This window comes from Gastrolobium bilobum, unplaced genomic scaffold (genome assembly GCF_033153095.1).
Source record: "Gastrolobium bilobum isolate Gb01-03AN ecotype WA unplaced genomic scaffold, APGP_CSIRO_Gbil_v1 utg8085, whole genome shotgun sequence".
NCBI classification, from domain to species: Eukaryota; Viridiplantae; Streptophyta; class Magnoliopsida; order Fabales; family Fabaceae; genus Gastrolobium; species Gastrolobium bilobum.
Window position 1 is genome coordinate 180,180 of NW_026899665.1, and position 21,270 is coordinate 201,449.

A 21,270-nucleotide genomic window follows, 5' to 3' on the forward strand; every position below is an offset into this window, starting at 1 on the left:
AGTATAAAATGTACATGCTTGAGTGGACATTTATTTAGCAGGAAAAAAGCGAGAAGAGTGAGATACTAATCTCACACAAGATATATCTATAGTATGAAATATCTATCTTCCTACTATTAAAAGTATAAAATAAAGGGAAATAATAATCTTATGTTACATAAGATTGTTATCTTATGCATAAGACACAAAGTAAACATGGGACCTATTTTAATTTTTTTTTCTCTTCTTTATTCTCTCTCCTCTCTCTTCTCTATGTGTGTGTAGGAGATAGCTCTTCTCCTATGCAACATGAGAAAAGACAATCCCTAAAATAAAAGATTGCTTAAAGATTGCAGAATTATAATGTATTATTATTTTTATTAAAATAGTGACAATCATAATTTATATATGGGAAAACATTTTCTCATGTTGCATGAGAATTCAATTTTCATGTTGTGACTCTTCGATTTGCGTGCAAAACTTTTCTTTTCTTTTTTCTTTTTAATATATGTGGGGCCCACCATTAGTTATATCATTACATGAGAATTGAATTCTCATGCAACATGAGAAAATCAAATCCCTTTATATATAATTACATTTTTTTTGGATGGATATGTAACTACCTAGCTTGTACGCATAAGTTGAACAACATTGTGTAAAAGAGCATTTTTTTTTTTTTTTTTTTTTTGGTAAAGGTGTAAAAGAGCATTAATTAAGGTACATCAAATAATATCTCAAATAAATGGATATGGGTTGACTTAAGTCCTGAATTCCTGATGGTTATTTTGCCAATATAGGACACATGACACAACATATCCAAGTTGCCAAGTTGGTTTGCGGTGACACAAGTCCACCACACATGTCCCCCTTGTAGCGTTCAAAACGAAGTGATGTGCAAAACTCAGTACGAAAAAATCGACAAATTTTAAAAGTCCAATCAGGAGTGACATCAATCTTGTGATACGATTAGGCCATACAACCATTTATTTCCTCGTCTACGCCACCCACATGAATTATTGATTTTATAAAAATAAAATAAAATAATACTTACTGGGTTTTCACAGTTCTTAGTTTTTGGATACAAGTACAAGGTTAATCTTGGATTATATTTTTCTTTTGGATTCGTTATGGATATAAATTCTTTAATCTTAAACTCAAAATCACATACCGCTTTTAGTAATTATCTATATAAATTATTTTATCATGTGTTTAAAAAGCTTTTCAGGCACTTGTTCATGTCTACTTTAAAAATCAGGTTGATTTTCACTTACGAAAAAAAAAAATTTGACATTGTTTTCGATCTCAGTAGATGTTATGCTTTAAGTTTAAGCTACATTTTTTAAATGCTAAATGGACTACAAAAACATGCATTTTTTTTTTTATCATAAGTGAACATGCATGCTGAAATATCAAAATCTATAAATCTACTGATCAATAAATTTCTCATAGTTTGTTATATGAAGTTTGTAGGCTTAACAATTTAATTTTGATGTAGTTACTGTAGAATTATATTATAACTTAATCACCTGAACATACTAATCACAATAAGAAGCTAATTTTTTTTTAAAATAAAATAACTGGATGATATATAACTAATAATTTTATACTAACATGAGATCAAGATTAAACTCTTAACTTAAATAAGAATTAATACAAGATAAACTATGTATGGGAAAAAAAATACAAGATATAAACTAGTAAAAATTATGAATTAAACTTTTAAATTTAATTCATATGTCCCACTCCCAGTCATATACCACCGCCAACGTTCATATTTTGGTGGACCCATAGGCAACATCACGTGTAGTTTCTTTTATAAATTTTCTGATATTGATTAGTATTTATAATAGTTTACGTTTCCGCATGAAATGATATTAAATAATGCTTGCATTTCTTAGAAGAGGATTCCAGTTCAATCTTTAGAGAGAGCTTTATTTATTGCGCTTTTTTGCTTTCTAAGAAAATGTAGTCCAGAATAAGTCATATTCATATGTAATAAAATGTATTTTGACTGTCCGTAATTCTTTTGTAATTTTTGTACCCGAAAAAAATATACATTATCCTGACTTTATAAATTTAACTTTGGCAAGAAGCTAGTGTATTCAATAAAGTATTTTTAAAAATAAATAAATAATAACACAGGTAGAATTTTATATTCATCTTTAAACTCAGGAAATATTTCCAGTCATCTACCTCTGATTTTCATAATACGGTCTCGGAGCTAACTCCTCCTTAAAAAAATTCCTCCTTAAAATAGGGAGTGTATTCTGAAAATAAAATGAGACTAATCCCTAATGATATTTAATGCACAAGTGTTTAAATAATTTAAATTTATACAAATACTTACTCCATTAATTTCTTTCATGTTTTTAATTTTTTTTTGCTCTTTTATCCAAACATAATTATTTATGATGTTTATTTCAAATACCTAAAAATTAATATATTATTGTCTTTTGAATGTAAACAGGGCTATTTGACCATTTTGTCCCTCATTAATTAATTAATGATCATTTTGCCCCTGATTCGAAACTATCTACCAATCTGCCCCTCTTTAATCGACTAACTTGAATTTTTAATCGACTAAATGGTTGTTGGGAGATTTAGTCGACTAAATATGGAGATTTAGTCGACTAAATCTCCCAGAAACTATTTTTACCTGTTTTGACCATTTAATCTACTAAACATGCAAGGTAGTCGATTAAAAAGGAACAGATTGATAGATAGTTTTGAATCAGGGATAAAATAATTATTAATTAATTAATAAGAGACAAAATGGTGAAAAAGTCATGTAAACATGTATATATAACAACATCGACATCATTTTTATTTTAAAATAATTAGGATCGATGATATTTGAATTTAAATAAAAACCTAGAAAATAAAATAATAAAATAATAAACAGACAATATAGTAAACCGAGAAAAATTAGGTAGTAACATAGAACAAGATTGGTGATAATCACAGAAAAGGCAGAAAAATGTTAATAATACCAATGGAGTTACACAGGAACAGAAAGAGGGTAATAGCTAGGCTAGGCGTATACGTCGTCTTGAAGTGGGTGAGCGATGTAGGTGACGCAGTAAATGACGTACATCTACATCGATGAATCATAAAAAAAAAACAAAGGAATTAACAAATGGACGTGAATAACAAATCCAACCCTCACCCCTTTGTCCCAATCCACACGCTTTCATCTCTAGATAGTAGAAGCCCAGTATAAACTTAAAAAAAAATAATCGTTTCCACTTCCTATCACTCCTAATTTGTTAACTTGTAAATTAAGAATTGTCGGGCAAACTTGGTTAACAAGAACGAATCGTATAGAGCAAGTTAATAAACAAAACATACTAATTTAAAAAATATGTAGCAGTTACATCGTAGGAAGATTTTAAATGTTTTATTAACTGAATGTACGCAAAATTGCTCGGTGAGATGTAAAGCACAAAAGGAAAGTAACGCACAATCACCAATGTCGATTCTCACCTACACTCTACAGAATGAAACCAACGATACCACCTCCACCAAACCAAACCATTCCAAAACAAACCAAACAATGTTTATGTTTTTCAACAGATAATAAAACACACAAGAGGGTTACACTTGAATCGAAACTGTTAATTTGAACACGTTAACAATACATAGTGGTTCCTTCACTCACTTATCTTAATAAAAAGCAGTTTCTCTCTCTCTCTCTCTCTTCTCTCTCTCTCCTCCACCTCTTTCGTCGTTTCTTCACCTTACAAATAACACACAAACACGCACTCATTACTCTGCTATTGTTGTTTAGAATGCCGGCTTGGTGGAGTAGAAAGTCGAGTAAGAACAAGCAAGAGCATGAGGATAAGGAAGAAGAAGAAGAAGAGCCACGTGGCGGCCTTCAATTTAATTTCATGAAATCTCCAATTACCATTAAGAACGGCGATAAGAAGAAGAAGAAGAAGAACAGCTTCGACGAGCTCTTCAATCGGAATTCGCCCAGGACCAGCAATGATTTCAATGGTGGCGGCGCCGCCGAGAAGAAAGACCTTCCCTTGCCTCTCCCCGCCGATCATGCCGTCGGATCTCCTTCTATCTCCGGTTCTAGCTTCAGCTCCTCTGTCTCCTACGACGATCATCCAATCTCTCCTCAATTTAATGCCAACAGGTTCCACCCTTCACATTTTTCCTTCCAGTTTATTAATTTTTTAATTTATTCTTCATTTTTCGAGACCCCCATCTTGTACGTACTTGTGGCATAGGTTGGGGGTAATCGTTGAGACTTCAATTGCTTAATTGTTTCAGTTATGGATCAATTTTTTTTATTTTTTTTTAATAAATATTTTCCCCCTTATGTTAACCGGCTTCGTAATTGGGGTTAGAGGATTGTTTCTGTTGTGTCTTGTTAGTGTGAATTATGACTGACAATTTATTTATACTTTGACGAGTCTCTTAGGATAATTGGACATTTGGGGGTTCTTCCTTCTGTTAATTTGGTGTTAAAGGCCTAAATTAGCAGTTCTAGACATCCTGTATGGACTTATCTGGGGAAATTAAAGATGTTAATTTTGATGGACAAATTTGTTAATACGTAGGAAGTTAAGTACCTCCTGCTATTCTTATCCTCCCCAATCCGGCTTCAGGCTTCTTGCACATTCCAATTGTTTTAGATGACATTTATGCAGCAATATATGTCTGTGTCACTGTTTTTAATGAATTGTCACAATGAATTAAAGCGTATATGCCCTCACTCAATTTTGGAAATTATAATCTACACACTTCTTTTAGCACTGACTGTATAAGGGACACAAAGAACGTGGAATGTTAAGTGTGATTCTCCAATCTACTGTTATACTAATCCATGCCATTTGTTTATGCAGAGGACAAGATGATATAAAGTTCAATGTGAGGTCAAAAAGCCCAGGTCCTGGGTCAAGAGGACCCACCAGCCCTACATCACCTCTTCATCCAAGATTGCATGTTTTGAGTCTTGACTCACCTACAGGAAAGCAAGAAGATGGAAGGAGTCAGTGCCATCCATTGCCTCTTCCACCAGGTTCTCCTACTAGTCCTTCTGCTCTTTCCAACACACGAGCAAATGGACAGTTAGAAAACATTTCCAGTAATCTGTCCAAGTGGAAGAAAGGGAAGCTTCTAGGACGGGGAACTTTTGGGCATGTTTATCTGGGATTCAATAGGTAATTTTCATTATTTTTATTGGTACGATTTTTTCAATCTTCCAGTGAAGAAAACTTACTATCAGTACTCTTATGGGGTAACCTGAAACAGCTTTTTACCATATATAATTTTCACTCCTTGAATATCGTAAGGCAGAATTTGTGGTTTCTACTTTCTGCTGTCTCGTGGTTATAATTTATAATGTTTGACCAAATCTTTAGGTTAAGAATTAAATATTACAATGGCAGTTGATATTGGCAATGTCCATATTGTGGACTAATTACTGAAATCATTTATATTCTGCTTCCTATGTTTCATAGTGAAAACGGACAAATGTGTGCAATAAAAGAAGTCAGGGTTGTCTCTGATGATCAAACATCAAAAGAGTGCCTCAAACAACTTAACCAGGTAATTATAGTATTTTTATTAAGATTTAAATGTAATGTTTTAACACATAATATTGTACTTTTGCTGTTCTTTGCACAGTTGCATTGGAGTTTGCTTTAATATGTCCAATTTCATTTTATATTCCATAAGGTTATAACACGTTCTCCATTTGATTACAGGAGATAAATTTGCTTAGTCATTTTTCACATCCAAACATTGTTCAATACTATGGGAGTGAACTGGTATGCTAGAATGTTCAAAGTTTAGAATTGTTAAAGCCATGTATATCTCTAATATAGCCGTGTATACAAGAGAAATTGAAGAATTGCCATAGTCACGTGTATACCTAATGTATATGCCATGTTTTCAGGTAGAAGAATCACTTTCTGTTTATTTGGAATATGTCTCTGGCGGTTCTATCCATAAATTGCTTCAAGAATATGGTTCATTTAAGGAGCCTGTTATTCAAAATTATACCAGGCAGATTGTCTCTGGACTTGCCTATCTGCATGGAAGAAATACAGTACACAGGTAATTTGGTTATTGCTACTCAATTGATAACATGGGATTTAAGCTTCTTTATTCTCTTTCAAATTGTTATCGTGTTTTTCTTTTGGCAGGGATATCAAAGGGGCTAACATACTAGTTGATCCTAATGGTGAAATCAAGCTGGCAGATTTTGGAATGGCTAAACATGTAAGTTCATATTCTGTAAACAACAACTTGCTTCTATTTCACTTCAAAAGTAAATAATATGTTTCTGGTATGGAAAAATAATTAAACAACAGGTGATGTAAAATTAGTTGAGAGTGATCTCTTAAAAGTACTCATCTTGCTCAAGGTTAGAGGTTGCAATTCTACTGATTCCGAGTGGCACTGACATCTCCTCCTCTCTGTTGGATGCACATACTCCCTCTCTCACATTTGTGCACCCCCACACAGAGCATGAGAGCAAGCACACTTATGACTCTCCACATGCAGGATGCTTTACACTGACACACACACACAAACTCTCTCTTTTCAGTGTTTTATATTTTAGAATAAGATTTTACGGGTATGAATAAAATGTAATCTAGAGAGCTTAAAAAAAATCAATTTCCTATTTTGATTGAGTTCTGATTTATGATGATTTGTCTCTGAGATTTTATTGTTCTGAACCAGATAAATTCTTCTGCCTCAATGCTTTCATTCAAAGGAAGTCCATACTGGATGGCACCTGAGGTAAAAAAAATTTCCCATTCTTCTTGGATCTTGAAATTCCTCTTAAAGCACATTCTTTCCTCCTCTTCTCTCTCACCATAACTACTATATCCTGATGTTCTCTTTCTTAGGTTGTAATGAATGCAAACGGCTATAGCCTTCCAGTTGATATATGGAGCTTGGGATGCACAATTCTTGAAATGGCAACATCTAAGCCTCCATGGAGTCAGTATGAAGGGGTGAGATATTTCAGAACTAGCCTTCACTTGTATGATCCTGTTTGATGAGTACGATGGACCAAAATTGTTTTTATGTGGGATTGAACAGGTAGCTGCCATATTTAAAATTGGGAACAGTAAAGACATGCCTGAAATCCCCGAGCATCTTTCAAATGATGCAAAGAATTTCATTAAGCTATGCTTAAATAGGGACCCATTAGCTCGCCCAACAGCCCTAAAGTTACTAGACCATCCCTTCATTCGAGATCAATCAGCAACAAAAGCTGCAAATGTGAGCATAACCAGAGATGCTTTCCCTTACATGTTTGATGGAAGCAGGACTCCGGTATAGTATTTGATGTTTATTTATTATATTTGAAAAGTTAATGTTACTTTACTTCTTACATGCTAGTTCCAACTCACGGTTACATAATCATTGTAAACCATTTTCCGTTCTCATAAAATTAACATGTTGCAATTGGCTTGAAGTTTGGATGACTGTTATCGAGTACTTGATAACATATATAATGATGATATTCAATTATTTAATACCAACAAACTTTATCATTATCTATAAGCCAATGCACTGTAATGCCATGTCAGGATATTATCTAATGGCTTGTTAATATTTTTGTTGTTGTGTATGTAGATGCATTATGTAGCCCATCTCATGTATAGTATTATTGAACTACAAAATAGCTGAATATAAAGACGATGTTATATATGAATCCCTAGCGGAGAATCAAGTGTGATTTGTTGTTTGGTTGTAACTATAGAGTGAGGTGTTATAGACAAATACTACATCGCAGTTAGAAAAAAGAGGTCATTGTCTATCACATATATGGATTGATAGTTGCGTTTCTTTATAACTTAGTAGGCTACATACAATTTCAAGTTGCACTGTTTTTGAAGATCTTTTTCCATTTGTTAGAGAATAATATAAACCATTAAAAATAACCTCATCCAATATCTTAAGATTTTGGGTTGAAGTGGTTCTTTACACCATTGCCAACGTTGGCGGGAATTATCTTTCTCAGTGTTTGTATCTATTTGCAGCCTGTTTTTGAGCTTCATTCCAATCGAACAAGTATAACTTCACTTGATGGAGATTATGCAACAAAGCCAGCTCTTGCAGCTCCACGTACATCAAGGAGTCCAAGGTAAAATATCCACCTGTGAATTATAATTAAGGCATGGGATTTACATCTCGACATATTCTTCATCATTGTTATGTTATTTGGATTTTGGACTGACTTTCTTTTGTAATTCCTTTGTTCAGAGATAACTCAAGAATGATCACATCTTTACCAGTATCTCCCTCTTCAAGTCCATTGCGACATTATGGGCCAGCACATCAGAGCTGTTTCTTTTCTCCTCCTCATCCAAGTTACACAATAATGGGACAAAATAGTTACACTCCAGTGAGATCAAATGCTACATTCACTCTTGATCCTTGGCATGAATCATCTCTATACAAAGCCCATACACCACCTGGTGGATCTCCAAGAATGAGATTCATTTGAGTTGTGATTGTAAATAACAATAGAACTAAAATACTTCTAGGTTCTGGTCTATCCTTTATACATGATATAACCTGACAACAGAAGAAATGACGGGCCCTAAAGCTCCCAATGCATTGGACTGTAGAGACCTTGCTGCTTGTAGTAACGTGTGTCTGTAGTAACGTTTATGTTGTATATTGCTAGTTCATGGTAGAAGAAAAAAAGAGTAATTTTTCATACCCACTCTTTTCATTTTAAATTAGAAATTCTATTTGAGATTCGATACGTGTATGGTTTGGTCCCAATCCCAAGCCATCACCACGAGAGCATGAACGATTGGCTTGATAGAGCCAGTGTACCGAGTGTCCAAAATATTTTGGAGCATTTTGTGGTTTAAATTTAAATTATTTTAAGCTAATGTTATTTTAATTGTACTGCTATATGTAGAATTTATTGATCATTCATAAAGTTCATAGAAAAACCGAAGAAACAATTGTTAAATTTATGTGGTGTGGATGAGTACCCTTGTATTGACTTGTCGAATTTTCTAGCTTACCTATAATTTATGGCAAAATATATTCTTATTTGTAGGAGAATATTTTTTTCTCCTATACATACATCAATTTTTGTATTTCTTTTTCTTTTTTATAAATGGGTGAGTTCCATACATAATTATTTCTATAGTATGAAAGAATTTATCTCTTATTGCATGAGATTAATAAAGCCCACAATTTATACGTTTTACATAGTAAAATATCGTGTTGTACTTTCTAATTTCTATCCCAAATAAAAAAAGATGCTGTCCGCAGAGAAAAGGATAGAAAATAAATCATTTGTTATCAAAACATATTTATAGAATATCTACAGATAGTTTCAGATTAAAAAAAGACCATAGATGATTTTTTAAATCCAAGTCTGCCATTAGGGGTCTTCAAAGCCGGAAAAAGGCATGGACAAAAAGCAAGTTATTGGTTTGTTCTCTATTCAATTTTACTTGATATATTTTTATTTAAATTATAAAAATATTTCATTAATATTTATTTTATTTCTTAATTTTAAAATTTTGTGAAAAAAATGATGAAAAATATTATTATAGGTTGATTGAATCTAATCAAAACAAAGTATCATAAAATTACTTTTTAATTAGAATTTATAGTCCATTTGTTAATAAAAAACACTTTTTAAATAAAAACCATATCTAAATATTTTAAAATAAATTGGTCAAGTGTTTTTTTAAAATAATTTAGTATTTTTTCTTAAGAAATCACAGAAAGTAGCTTCAGGAATAAATTTCAACAACATTTATATAGTATTTTTTAAAAAATTATCCAAATGCACCCTTAATACAAAACATTTATATACGTACAATCATGAAACCTTATCCAATGAGTGTGATTACCTTAATAATCATGCAAGACATCAAATTTATTAATAAATATAGCAATTTATAATTTGACGTTAGTATAATTTTTTTTTTACAATATCCGTATATCAAAATAAATTCTTTGGAATAAAATATTCAATCATAAAACTGAAATCATCTTAATCATTTTTAAGGAAAATTAATTATGGGCTTTATATTTTTCCGGCTTGTTTCCTGAGAGAAGTATATTTGGGCCCCACCAGTTTTTCTTTTTGTTAAAAAGTTGGGCACTTTTTTTTTTTTAGTACATATAAGGGGCATAGCCCCAGAACAAGAAAACAAAAACTAAAACAAGAAACTAACCGAACAACTTAACAAAAAACAGACAGAAATCATAAAAGACTAATTAACCAGGATCTAACTTATCGGCCTCCAGAAGATCAGCCAGATCCGGATGAGGAGAGGAGATAAGCTTTAGACCATACTCATCATCAACAACCTTTTTAGCTAACCAATCAACACACTTGTTGATATTTCTAGAGATATGAGATAAAACCACACTTCAATCTCTTTGAAGACACACTCGAATCTTAGCCACCAAAGGTAACTTTCGAGTATCCTTACTATCACTAGTAAGTAAGCTAATAGCTTGTAAAGAGTCAGATTCAACTATAATATTTCTGCAACCAAGATTCCAAGAGACTTCCAATCCATGGAGAATAGCCCACAACTCAGCATTTAAAGATGAACAAGATCCCAAAAAGAAAGAAAAGCCACCAGCCCAGCAGCCATTACTGTCTCTTAAAATGCCACCACAAGCTGATCTCTCTCCCACCACTGCTCCATCTACATTGAGTTTTAAAACTCCTTCCATTGGCCGAGACCAAATTGACAAACTGGGCAGAGGTTCATTAAGCTTAGCTTTTCTATTACTTGTACTACTCAAGTTGTTTTTTTCCTCCAAAAGGCTAACAAGGAAACTGGTAAGATCAACAGGTCTAACAAAATTCTCCTCATGTATCTCTTTATTCCTCCAGATCCAAAGGAAATAGCAGATGATGAAAAATGGATCTCTCCAATCAAAGGAACAAACCTTGTGCTGATTCAAGTTTAGAACCATCCAGTCTTTAATCTCCATATCATTGAAAAAGCCAGTTGGCAGGGGCTGCACAATGGGCAAAAACCAAAATTGTTTAGCTTTAGTACAGTCTCTCACCACATGAAGGCATGTCTCCACTTTATCTGGACAAGTGATACATCTGTCAGAGCTATTCCCCCATTTTGCAGTTCTTTCTTTAGTTAACAGACGACCATGATTCAATTTCCAAATAAAGAATTTGATTCTTTCTTGCCCATTCCAATTCCAGATTCTACTCCAAGTACCACTCTTGTTATTTTGGGGGAAGTCCATCAATCTGTTATAAGCCAATTTCATAAGAGAATGACTAGGATTCCAATCCTTCCAAGATAAACAGTCAGACTCCTCTTCTACCTTCGGATTGGGGATAGCAAGAATAATATTGCAAATCTTTGGATTGAAAAAATTGCTCATGTACTCTAAATTCCAGCCTTCTGAAGAAGTAAAAGTACTATGAGCAATTTTGAGCTCTAATTCAGAAGCATCAGGAGTTGTATTGGCATAGAATAAGAGGGTGTGTTCAAGACCAGTCCACTTATCAAGCCAAAAATGAATTTTCTGGCCATTTCTAATCTGCCATACAAAATTCTCCAGAGCAACAGACCAGACTTTACAAAGCCCTCTCCAAAAATGGGAATCATATGGTTTAGCACAAACCTCTTTAGCAATTTCTATCTTTCTGCCATATTTCGCAAATATAACTTGAGCCCAGAGTTGGGAGGGAGCATTAATCATAGACCATATACTCTTATGCAGAAAAGCTTCATTTTGTTTTTTCAGGTTGATTATCCCCACACCCCCTATCTCCTTTGGCAGATAAAGATGCTCCCAAGCAAGCAAATGATGACTTATATGGTTGGCTGTATCTCCCCAAATAAAACTTCTTTGAATCTTCTCAATGTCATTACAAAGAGCCACCGAAAGAAGGCTATTCTGCATATTGAACATAGGAATTGAAGAAATTACAGATTTAGCTACGATAACACGACTAGCCATAGATAAACACTGTTTCTTCCAGCCACTAAGTCTGCTATGTACTCTTTCCATGATATCACTATAGTGAATCTTACTAACTCTACCATGCTTCATCATGTAGCCAAGATATCTTCCAATATTTTTTGTTCTAGCAAAGCCATTCTTCTCAACTATCTCATTAGCCAGCTCATTAGAAGCATTTTTAGAAAAAAATATATTGGATTTTGCCAGACTCACCTTTTGACCAGATTCCTCACCAAATGAATTTAAACAATTCATAACAGTATCTATTTGATTGGTAGTTGCTTCTGCAAACAGCAGCAAATCATCAGCAAAGAGAAGGAGTGAGATGATAGGACCCTTTTTCCCTGCTGTCATAGGCTTCCACTTTCTTCTCTCCACTGCATCAGCTATAATATGAGACAGTTTCTCCATTCAAAGAACAAAAATATAAGGGGATGTAGGGTCCCCTTGTCTTAATCATCTGCTAGGTGAGAAAGAACATGCCTTAGACCCATTCCAAAGAATCTCCAACTAAGTAGTAGAAATGCTACACATGATTAAATTAATGATAGCTTCAAGCAGCTTAATTTCTTCCAGGACTTTATGGATGAAACTCCAAGAAATTCGGTCATAAGCATTCTCTAAATCAATTTTTGTAGCAAAAAAACCCCTTTTACCTCTCATCCTACTCATAGAGTGTATCATCTCCTGAGCAATAACAATGTTGTCTTGAATCTGCCTGTTGGGGACAAAACTAACTTGGTAAGAAGAGATAATTTTTTGTAGGAGAGGTTTTAGATAATTCACAATTAACTTGCTAATGCCTTTGTACATAACTGAACACAAAGTAATGGGTCTAAATTGAGAAATTATCTCCGGTTTATTGATCTTAGGAATCAACACCAAAAAAGTTTTATTAAGCTCCTTGATTTTTTCTGGGTTATTCCAACAGGCTCTCACACACTCACAGACTTGCTTACCCACTACTTGCCAATTTTTTTGGAAGAACAGTGCTGGGAAGCCATCAGGTCTAGGTGCTTTTAGAGCACCCATAGAAAAGAAAGTTTTTTTTAATCTTTGCATCAGAAATGCACCTCTTCAGACCTTCAAGATCACAGCTTTCCAAATCTGGCCAGCTATTCTTAGTGGAAATCCAAGGTCTGTCAGTACACTATTCTGAGTACAGCTTCACAAAAATGATAGAATTATGTTGAGAAGATTAGCTTCCTCTCTCACAAAGTGCCTGTTGTGCAATTGTGTACCCCTTTATCAATCACACATTACGCAAGTGCACATGTCAACAAGTAATAAAATGGATGTGTGAGTCCAGATATCGTTCCCACGAAGAAAACTATAAAGTTGGGATCAATGTGAAGCAATCAAGGTAACAAAGATAATTTGGAAGAGGTTAATGACTAATTAAACAATAAAACTAATAATTAACTAAAAGAATGCAGTAATAAAATAGGTTTTCCAAGTATTAAAGATAGACTGGGATCAATTTCCCCATTATTGTAACTTCACCAGAATGCAGTAACCATGCTACAACAATTATCCATTTAGTACCAAAACACTAATGCATGCAAGGGCTCTCACCAACTCTACATATATACTAAGTCCCACATCTCTATGGCCAACATAGTTATGAATCATTAAGTGCAAGTTCCATTTGATTTTGTGGTGTGAATGATCTCTCTACCCACAATTAACTAATTAAATTAGTTAAACCACAATGCTTAATAACTTTCTGAGTTCACCTATATCTCTATAGCCCAAACCCTAATTATCTTACAGCTCTCTCTCGATAAGTCAACAAGAATAAAAATAAGCACTTTATTAAGCAACTGAAAGGAAAATCATGTAACAAAGTTAAAGCAATACTGACTACATCACAATAAGGGTGCTCTATCACCCAATCATAACAATTTAGCCCATACTTGGGTGGGAAGAAACAACAAAGAAAGAATAAGATTCCATTAAACTAAAGTAAAGAAAACAGGGACGTTGCTGTAGCACTGCTCCCGCAGCTACCGTAGGCTCCACCATCATCAACCTTGCTTCAGCCGCCGGAATAGTGCAGGGATCCACCGGATTTGATGATCTCTCTACCAAACCCTAGCCTCACCCTTTGATTCCTTGAATCTCTCTCAACGAACCCTCAAATTCTCTCTATGTGTTTCCCCTTCTTTCTCTCTCTAGGATCTGATTGAATGTCTAAAGGATGTGTAGCGTTCCTAGCCTTGACTGGAGGGAAGAATTTGACTAAAAACTTTTCAGCCAAATCTTCCCATCTTCTGATTGAATTAGGGGCTAGAGTGCTCAACCAAGTCTTAGCCCTGTTGGCTAATGAATAAGGAAATAGCTTCAACTTAATTGCATCAGTTGTGACTCCTTGGATTTTGAAGCTATCTGCCACGTCCATGAAATTCTTCAAGTGCAGATGTGGATCTTCACTTGACATTCCATTGTACTGGCCAATTGTCTGCAGCATGCTGAACATCACGGGTTTCAGCTCAAAGTTTGCTGCTGCAACCTCAGGTTGCACAATCCCCGAATGGAGATTGTTGAGTGTGGGGACTCCATGTGATCTGATCGGTGTCTCATCTCTTTCATCCCCATTCACAGATCCTTCTACTTCCATGTCTGCAGTTTTAGGTATTGCTACAGCTCTGTTCTGTCTCTGCCTCCTTCTTGCTCGAAAGGTTCTTTCAATCTCTGGATCAAATGCAACTTCTGCTTGATTAGGAGGTCTATTCATAAACTAGCTGAGGTACCTAATGGGACAGACAGAAGATAGGATTTTAAATATCACTTCACAAAAAGAAAATAGCTTTATAATAATCCCCGGCAACGACGCCAAAAACTTGTTGTGCAATTTCGTAATCAATTAAGAGCCTGTTTGGATCCTCTTATTTTTAAGCTAGAAGCTACTTATAAGCTAAAGCTAAAAAAAAGAGCTTAAAAAAAGAAGTTAAAAGCTGTTTGGAAATTACATGAAAATTTTAGCTTAAAATTTACTCAAAAGCACATATTTCAAGAAAATTATCTCTCTCTATCTTTATCACTCTTCATTTAAAAAAAAGCACACAATTCAAGAAAAACAGATAAGAGCTTAAAAAAAGCTCCTCCTAGGAGCTTTTAATTTTCAGCTTTTTTCTTCATTATAGAAAAAAGAGCTTTTTATTATAAGAGCTTTTCTCAAAACCTGTTTGGCCTAACTTATGCTTATAAGTAGCTTCTAGCTTAAAAAAGAGAGGATCCAAACAGGCACTAAATCACACAAAAACGCAAGTGCACGTATCAACAAGTAATAGAGTGGATGTGTGAGTTCAGATATCGTTCCCACATAGATTATATAATGCTATAGCTTTCGTGAAGCAATCAAGGTAACAAATATGGTTTGTTGAGAAACTAAAAACTAATTTAACACTTAAAAAGCAAAGCAAAGTAAACTAAGGCTACTCATTAACTCAGCAAAAATTCAGTATCAAAAGAAGTGTTTCAAATGTATCAAGACATATTGGGATCAATTTCCCCATTATTGTAATGTCACCAGAATGCAGTAACCATGCTACAACAATTAACCAAACAGCAATCAGAACACCAATGCATGCAAGGGCTCTCACAATCAATACATGTATACTAAGTCCCACATCTCTATGGCCAACATAGTTATGAATCATTAAGTGCAAGTTCCATTTGATTTTGTGGTGTGAATGATCTCTCTACCCACAATTAACTAATTAAATTAGTTAAACCACAATGCTTAATAACTTTCTGAGTTCACCTATATCTCTATAGCCCAAACCCTAATTATCTTGCAGCTTTCTCTCGATAAGTCAACAAGAATAAAAATAAGCACTTTATTAAGCAACTGAAAGGAAAATCATGTAACAAAGTTAAAGCAATACTGACTACATTACAATAAGGGTACTCTATCACCCAATCCTAACAAATTAGCCCATAATAGGGTGAACAGAAACAACAAGGGAAGAATAAGACTCCATAGATCTAAAGTAAAGAAAACAGGGACGATGTTGTAGCACTGCTATCGCAGCAACCATGAGCTCCACCACCATCAACCTTGCCTCAGCCGCCGGAATAGTGCAGCAAGTTGCTGGGTTCAATGATCTCTCAATTGAACTTTAGCTTCCTCCTTTGATCCGCGAGATTTCTCCCAACGAACCCTCAAATTCCTCCCAAGTGTTTCATCCACTTTCTCTCTCTAACTCTGTCTACAATTGGGTGTCTCAAAACATATCAGTCGTCCGTTCTTTGTGTAGAGTTCGTTCCTTTATAGCTCTGACATTCTGGGCTTCAATCATCTCTTCCAGTCCATGCAAATCATCACTCAAAGCTGTCTTGTGATTGATTGAGATTGACACTATATTTTGTTGTCAAGCTGACAGCATGTGCTATGGCATATCTCACAGGATTCTTTCCATATTTACAATTCAGTTTTGAATCCAATCTGTAATCTTTGATTTGATGAAGATAATCTTGTGATTTATTGATGATGTTGAGTGCGTATCGAAATCAGATCTTTTCGTACACGTTCAGAAGCTTCATCAACCAAATTGGGCTTGGATCCATGGTTTGCTGGTGCTGATGTCAACAGTATGTACTGCTGACCTCATCTCCATTGCTACAACACTGCTTCCTGATGCTAAAGCATCGACCTGCAGTAAAATAACAAGTGCATTCAAATGTTTCTAAAACACCAATTTATGCCCAAATTCTCATAATTAACATAATTCTCCATTAAACCATGAAATCACAGAATTCATGCATTAATCATATAAAATCAAGAGAATAACATGCAATCATAGTACTCAAAACATCACATTTAAGCCTAGAATAACTTTCTTTTGGAGAGTTATCAATGCCCCTCATCATTTTTCAACTCCAGGATTTTATTTTTAGCTCTCCTGATGATTGTAGTAGTGTGATAAAAGGAAGTATTTCGATCACCATCCTTTATCCACTTACATCTAGCCTTTTGAAACCATAAGGATTCTTCTTGTTCAAGGACCTCATTCAATTCTTTTTGGATAGCTACTTCCAATACAACATTAGCATCATCCAAATTAAGGAGACTTTCCAACTGAGTTTCATGGAGTTTTTTCAGCAAGAAATCCTTCCTAATCTGGATGCATCCAAAAACCCTTATGTTCCAGGATTTCAACTGATCCACTAAGTTAGCTAAGCTATGAACAATAGTCAAATCCGAACACCAGACATCCTGCAGAAAATGAAGGAAAGAGGAATGATCCTGCCAAGCTGCAAGGAAACGAAAAGGCCTACTTTTCCAATTAACCACTGAAGGAAAAAGAGACAGCAAAAACGGGTTGTGGTCAGAGTTCAGCCTGGGTAATGTTCTGACAAAAGCATCAGCAAAACTAGTTCTCCAATCCGCATTAGCACACACTCTATCCAGCCTTTTAAAAACTCTATTTAGATGAAGCCATTTAGGACCTCTCCATGTAAATCTTGACCCTCTACAACAAATATCCAGAACCTTACTTTCATTCAAAACAGCATAAAACTTCAAAGTTCTAGCCAGATTGAAAGGGGCACCACCTTTTTTCTCCTTTAGTGATGCAATTTCATTAAAATCCCCCATCATCATCCAGGGACCCATCACAGAACCTCCAATTCTAATCAGATCCAACCACAAAGCTTCTCTACCTTCCTCCTTAAGACAAGCATAAACAACATTCAACAGAAAAGAAGGCCCAGTACTAAGATAGCAATTCACATGAATAAACTGGTTAGTTTTTTCTACGAGAGAAATAGAGCATAATTCTTTTTTCCATAATAACCAAATTCCACCAAAGAACCCAACAGCTTCCTCTATCACAACATTCTTAAATCCAATCTGTTTTTTTTTTTTTTGAGCCAAAACACCACTAATTCTTGGTTCCAAAATGGCAACCAAACCAACCTTATATTTTCTAATAAAATTGCAGAGGGTTATTTTGAACTGTTTCATAGCAGCCCCCCTACAATTCCAAACAAGACAATTCATTGAGAAACCATGTTGTCACCAGGATTACTGAGTTCCTGGTTACTCTCCATCATATGATCAGAACTAAAGGGTTCTGCTTCTTTCTCCATTTCTATACCTACCATTACCTCAATACTAGGGGATTCAATCCTCATGACTAAATCTGGAGGAACATCCTCAGCTATATCCTTCCTAGTATCAAACACTGAAGAGTTTACCTGTCCAGACTTAATAAGGGACTGGGAAGAATCTTCATTATGCTCTTCCAATACAGAGGTAGAGATGCACTCTTTAACAATAGAAGTGGTTTCAATATCAGTACCACTTGCAACTACTGGAATAACATTGGGAGATTTGCCTTTTATTACACTTGACTTCCCCTTAGAAATGGGGGTCACCACCTTTGGTTTCTCCTTGGACCCAGAACATGATGCTTCAGAATTAAAAACAAAGGCAGCAGAGGCCTCCTCTTTTTGCCTTATTTCATTACCATTTGTATTACTCCCATTTTTCTTACTGTGGACAGAAACAGGTTTATACACACGCCCAGATAAAGAGGAATGCTGAGAGGAATTACTTTTGTTCTCTTTAAGTTTTGGATTACCCATAACCAAAGCAGGCTTCAGGTTGTAATCTCTCACCTGCTCACTGCCTTTTCCTTTCCCAGAATTTTTCTTTGTGGGAGAAGGTCTATTGGTATTAGTGATATTTCCCCAAAGGTCCTAGGGCCCGAGCTTCCTTTGTTAAAAGCAAATTGATTCTTATGTTTTCTCCTCTGAACTACCATCCAGGGACCTACTCCCTGGTTCATCATAGGCTTTTCTGGCTCCTCCTTCCTGATATCTGGTACATTGTTAACATCCACTATTATCCACATTATGGCCATACCGACCACATTTCAGGCATATCAGAAAAAGTCCTTCATATTCAACTTTGAAGATATCATCCTCCAAGTAATACTCCCCTCTCAACGGTTTAGAAAGATCAAGATCAACACAAACTCTTGCAAACTTGCCTCTTTCACCATTAGAAGTATTTTTATCTACTTTTATGACTTTACCTATAACATTTCCTAGGTGATTCAGGAAGGTATACCCACAGAATTCTTGTGGAATGCCAGGAAGACGAATCCACGATGCCACTTTATGATATTGGCCTTTAGATGGTTGAATCCTGGCTCCCACTTCCTTATTGCAAGGTAATGCCCCATCAGCACCCAGGGTCCACCCGTTAGAGCTATACTGAGATCTTCTAGATTGGCAAATTTAACTGAGAAAAAATCGTTCCCCAGATCTGCAACCACAATCGATCCTGACTTGGCCCACAAACTCTCAAGTTTGTTCTTTATGTACATGACTCCAACTTTCTTACCTAGGAGTTTCACTATTAAGGCATTTCTCCATGGATTTCGCACCCTCTGTTTAGCTTCCCCAGAACACCGGATTCTTACAGATCCATCTTCTTCAAAGATGGTTTGAAACCCCCAATCGGAGATCTCCCCTTTCAGAGGATCAAAGGGTTCTCCCATATCTTCCATAAAATCTTCCATCCCGCAAGCCTCCTCCCCTGCAGGGCATTCATCTTTCCGGAGAGCATCAGCAAAGGAACGATGAGTTCCGGCTACTGGATTGTTTGAGAGGAACCTCAGACCAGCGCCTTTGTTCAACGCATCGGGTGATAACTCCTCACCATTCTTGGATCGTTTCACACTTTTTCGCAAGTTATCAGCAGAATTAGAAGAGATCACTTGAACACTGGCAGAAATCGGTGGAGGACCACCGTGAGAAATTAACGATGACATCATTTCTGAACCCTAGCAAAGAAAAAAGAATCGCACGCGTGAGACTCACGCACCTAACCCATCTTAATTGTTAGAGAGAATGGGCACATTTTTTTTGAACTGTGAATGACAGGAGATCATCACTTTATACATATAATTGATTATATGTATATACTCAGCAACAAAATTAATTTTTCCATTAATTATACATATAATTGATGGAGACGGTTATACTTATCATCAAGTAAGTTTATCACCCTTATAACCAAGATTATCACCGTCAGATTAGAATTAAATCCAACGGTTCATAATTATCCCTTATAATCCTAATTTTTACTCTCTCATCATCTCTCTGTCTCTTTCTTTAAGTTTGGAATTCACATGCTTCTCTCTTCAAATTATTCTCTTCACTCCTGGTCGCTCTTCGGAATCACATATAGCATGACGTGCAAATGCATACAAGACAAAACCAAACCTGCTATTCGGATTCATTCACTCAATTCCCACGCCTAATTACAGCCAAGTGACAATAAACAATACTATGATATGATATTATAATACGAACATAACAGATAAAAGAAAAAAATGAATTTTAATCCTTATAAAAATAAAAATACAACAATGGATTGAAATTACAAATCCTACGGACAACACCCAATCTGTGAATTGCTATAAAGCCTATTTGGCTATTTACCGAATTGCTACCAAAATACAACAAATTGTGAATCAGCGTACATATGGATTGATCTATGTTTACCGAATGAATTGCTATAAAACCTATTCAACAACGATGAAAAGAATTAACTCATCCGATTTTTTGTTTTGGAGATTTATTTTTGCTGATGATCAAAGCGCGATAGCGGATGTGAGAGGTGATTTCCAAATCTAGAGAGAGATGTCCAGATTTCAAACCTAGAGTGAGAGACAGAGAGGGGATGAGAGAGTAAAAATTAGGATTATAAGAGATAATTATGAACCGTTGGATTTAATTCTAATCTGACGGTGATGATTTTGGTTGTAAGGTTGATAAACTTACCTGTTGATAAGTATAACCGTCTCCCTTGATGGATTGGTAACTTCTACAACAAACATATATTTATTAGAATATGATCTCGAATTCTAATATTTTATTTTTTTAATCTAGTGAATCACTTTTCTGTATTCACTTCAAAATTTTACTTTCTATTACAATTTCAAAAAAGGCGAACCCTAATTGATTATGGGATATGATATTATAATAATTAATTAGGGTTATTATTAATCAATTTCATCGCTAGATTGATTATTTTGATTCAACGATTATATTTATTTCTATATTTGTATATTTATAATTCTCCATATTTAATATGAGAAATTATAAACATACAAAAAAAAAATATTAAATATGCAAAATCAATTCCAATATGGTACCTCATTGATTATTAAATAAACTTTTCGGTATACCAATCCTAGTAAGCTTCAATTCTTGCTGAGAATTGGAAGCAGGCTCGCTTCCCATTCGATTAGCTTGTCGCATTCACTTAAATAAACTTTTTAAGTAAGTGGTTTTGAAGTGAAAATGGAA

The 21,270-nt window shown here is 34.9% G+C and overlaps 2 protein-coding genes across 3 annotated transcripts; one reads left to right on the forward strand and one right to left on the reverse strand.

Annotated features, from left to right (window-relative positions):
• The first annotated feature begins 3,432 nt into the window (after nt 1-3,432).
• On the forward strand, nt 3,433-8,821 carry LOC133292441 (mitogen-activated protein kinase kinase kinase 3-like). Of its 2 annotated transcripts, XM_061490848.1 has the most exons (12): nt 3,433-3,623; nt 3,767-4,123; nt 4,836-5,153; nt 5,454-5,541; nt 5,700-5,762; nt 5,891-6,051; nt 6,141-6,216; nt 6,682-6,741; nt 6,852-6,959; nt 7,048-7,284; nt 7,995-8,098; nt 8,218-8,821. In XM_061490848.1, the coding sequence occupies exons 2-12, from the start codon at nt 3,768-3,770 to the stop codon at nt 8,459-8,461; spliced, it is 1,815 nt and encodes a 604-aa protein (XP_061346832.1). In that variant the 5' UTR covers nt 3,433-3,623; nt 3,767; the 3' UTR covers nt 8,462-8,821. The 2 variants fall into 2 exon arrangements, with proteins under 2 accessions (XP_061346832.1, XP_061346831.1); XM_061490847.1 differs by having other exon boundaries at nt 3,433-4,123.
• A 7,666-nt stretch (nt 8,822-16,487) lies between these two features.
• On the reverse strand, nt 16,488-17,947 carry LOC133292422 (uncharacterized). Its single transcript, XM_061490823.1, has 2 exons — nt 16,952-17,947; nt 16,488-16,598 (listed from the first exon to the last, which is right to left on the reverse strand). Exons 1-2 carry the CDS (start codon nt 17,945-17,947, stop codon nt 16,488-16,490), a joined length of 1,107 nt encoding a protein of 368 aa, XP_061346807.1.
• Nucleotides 17,948-21,270: the final 3,323 nt, after the last annotated feature.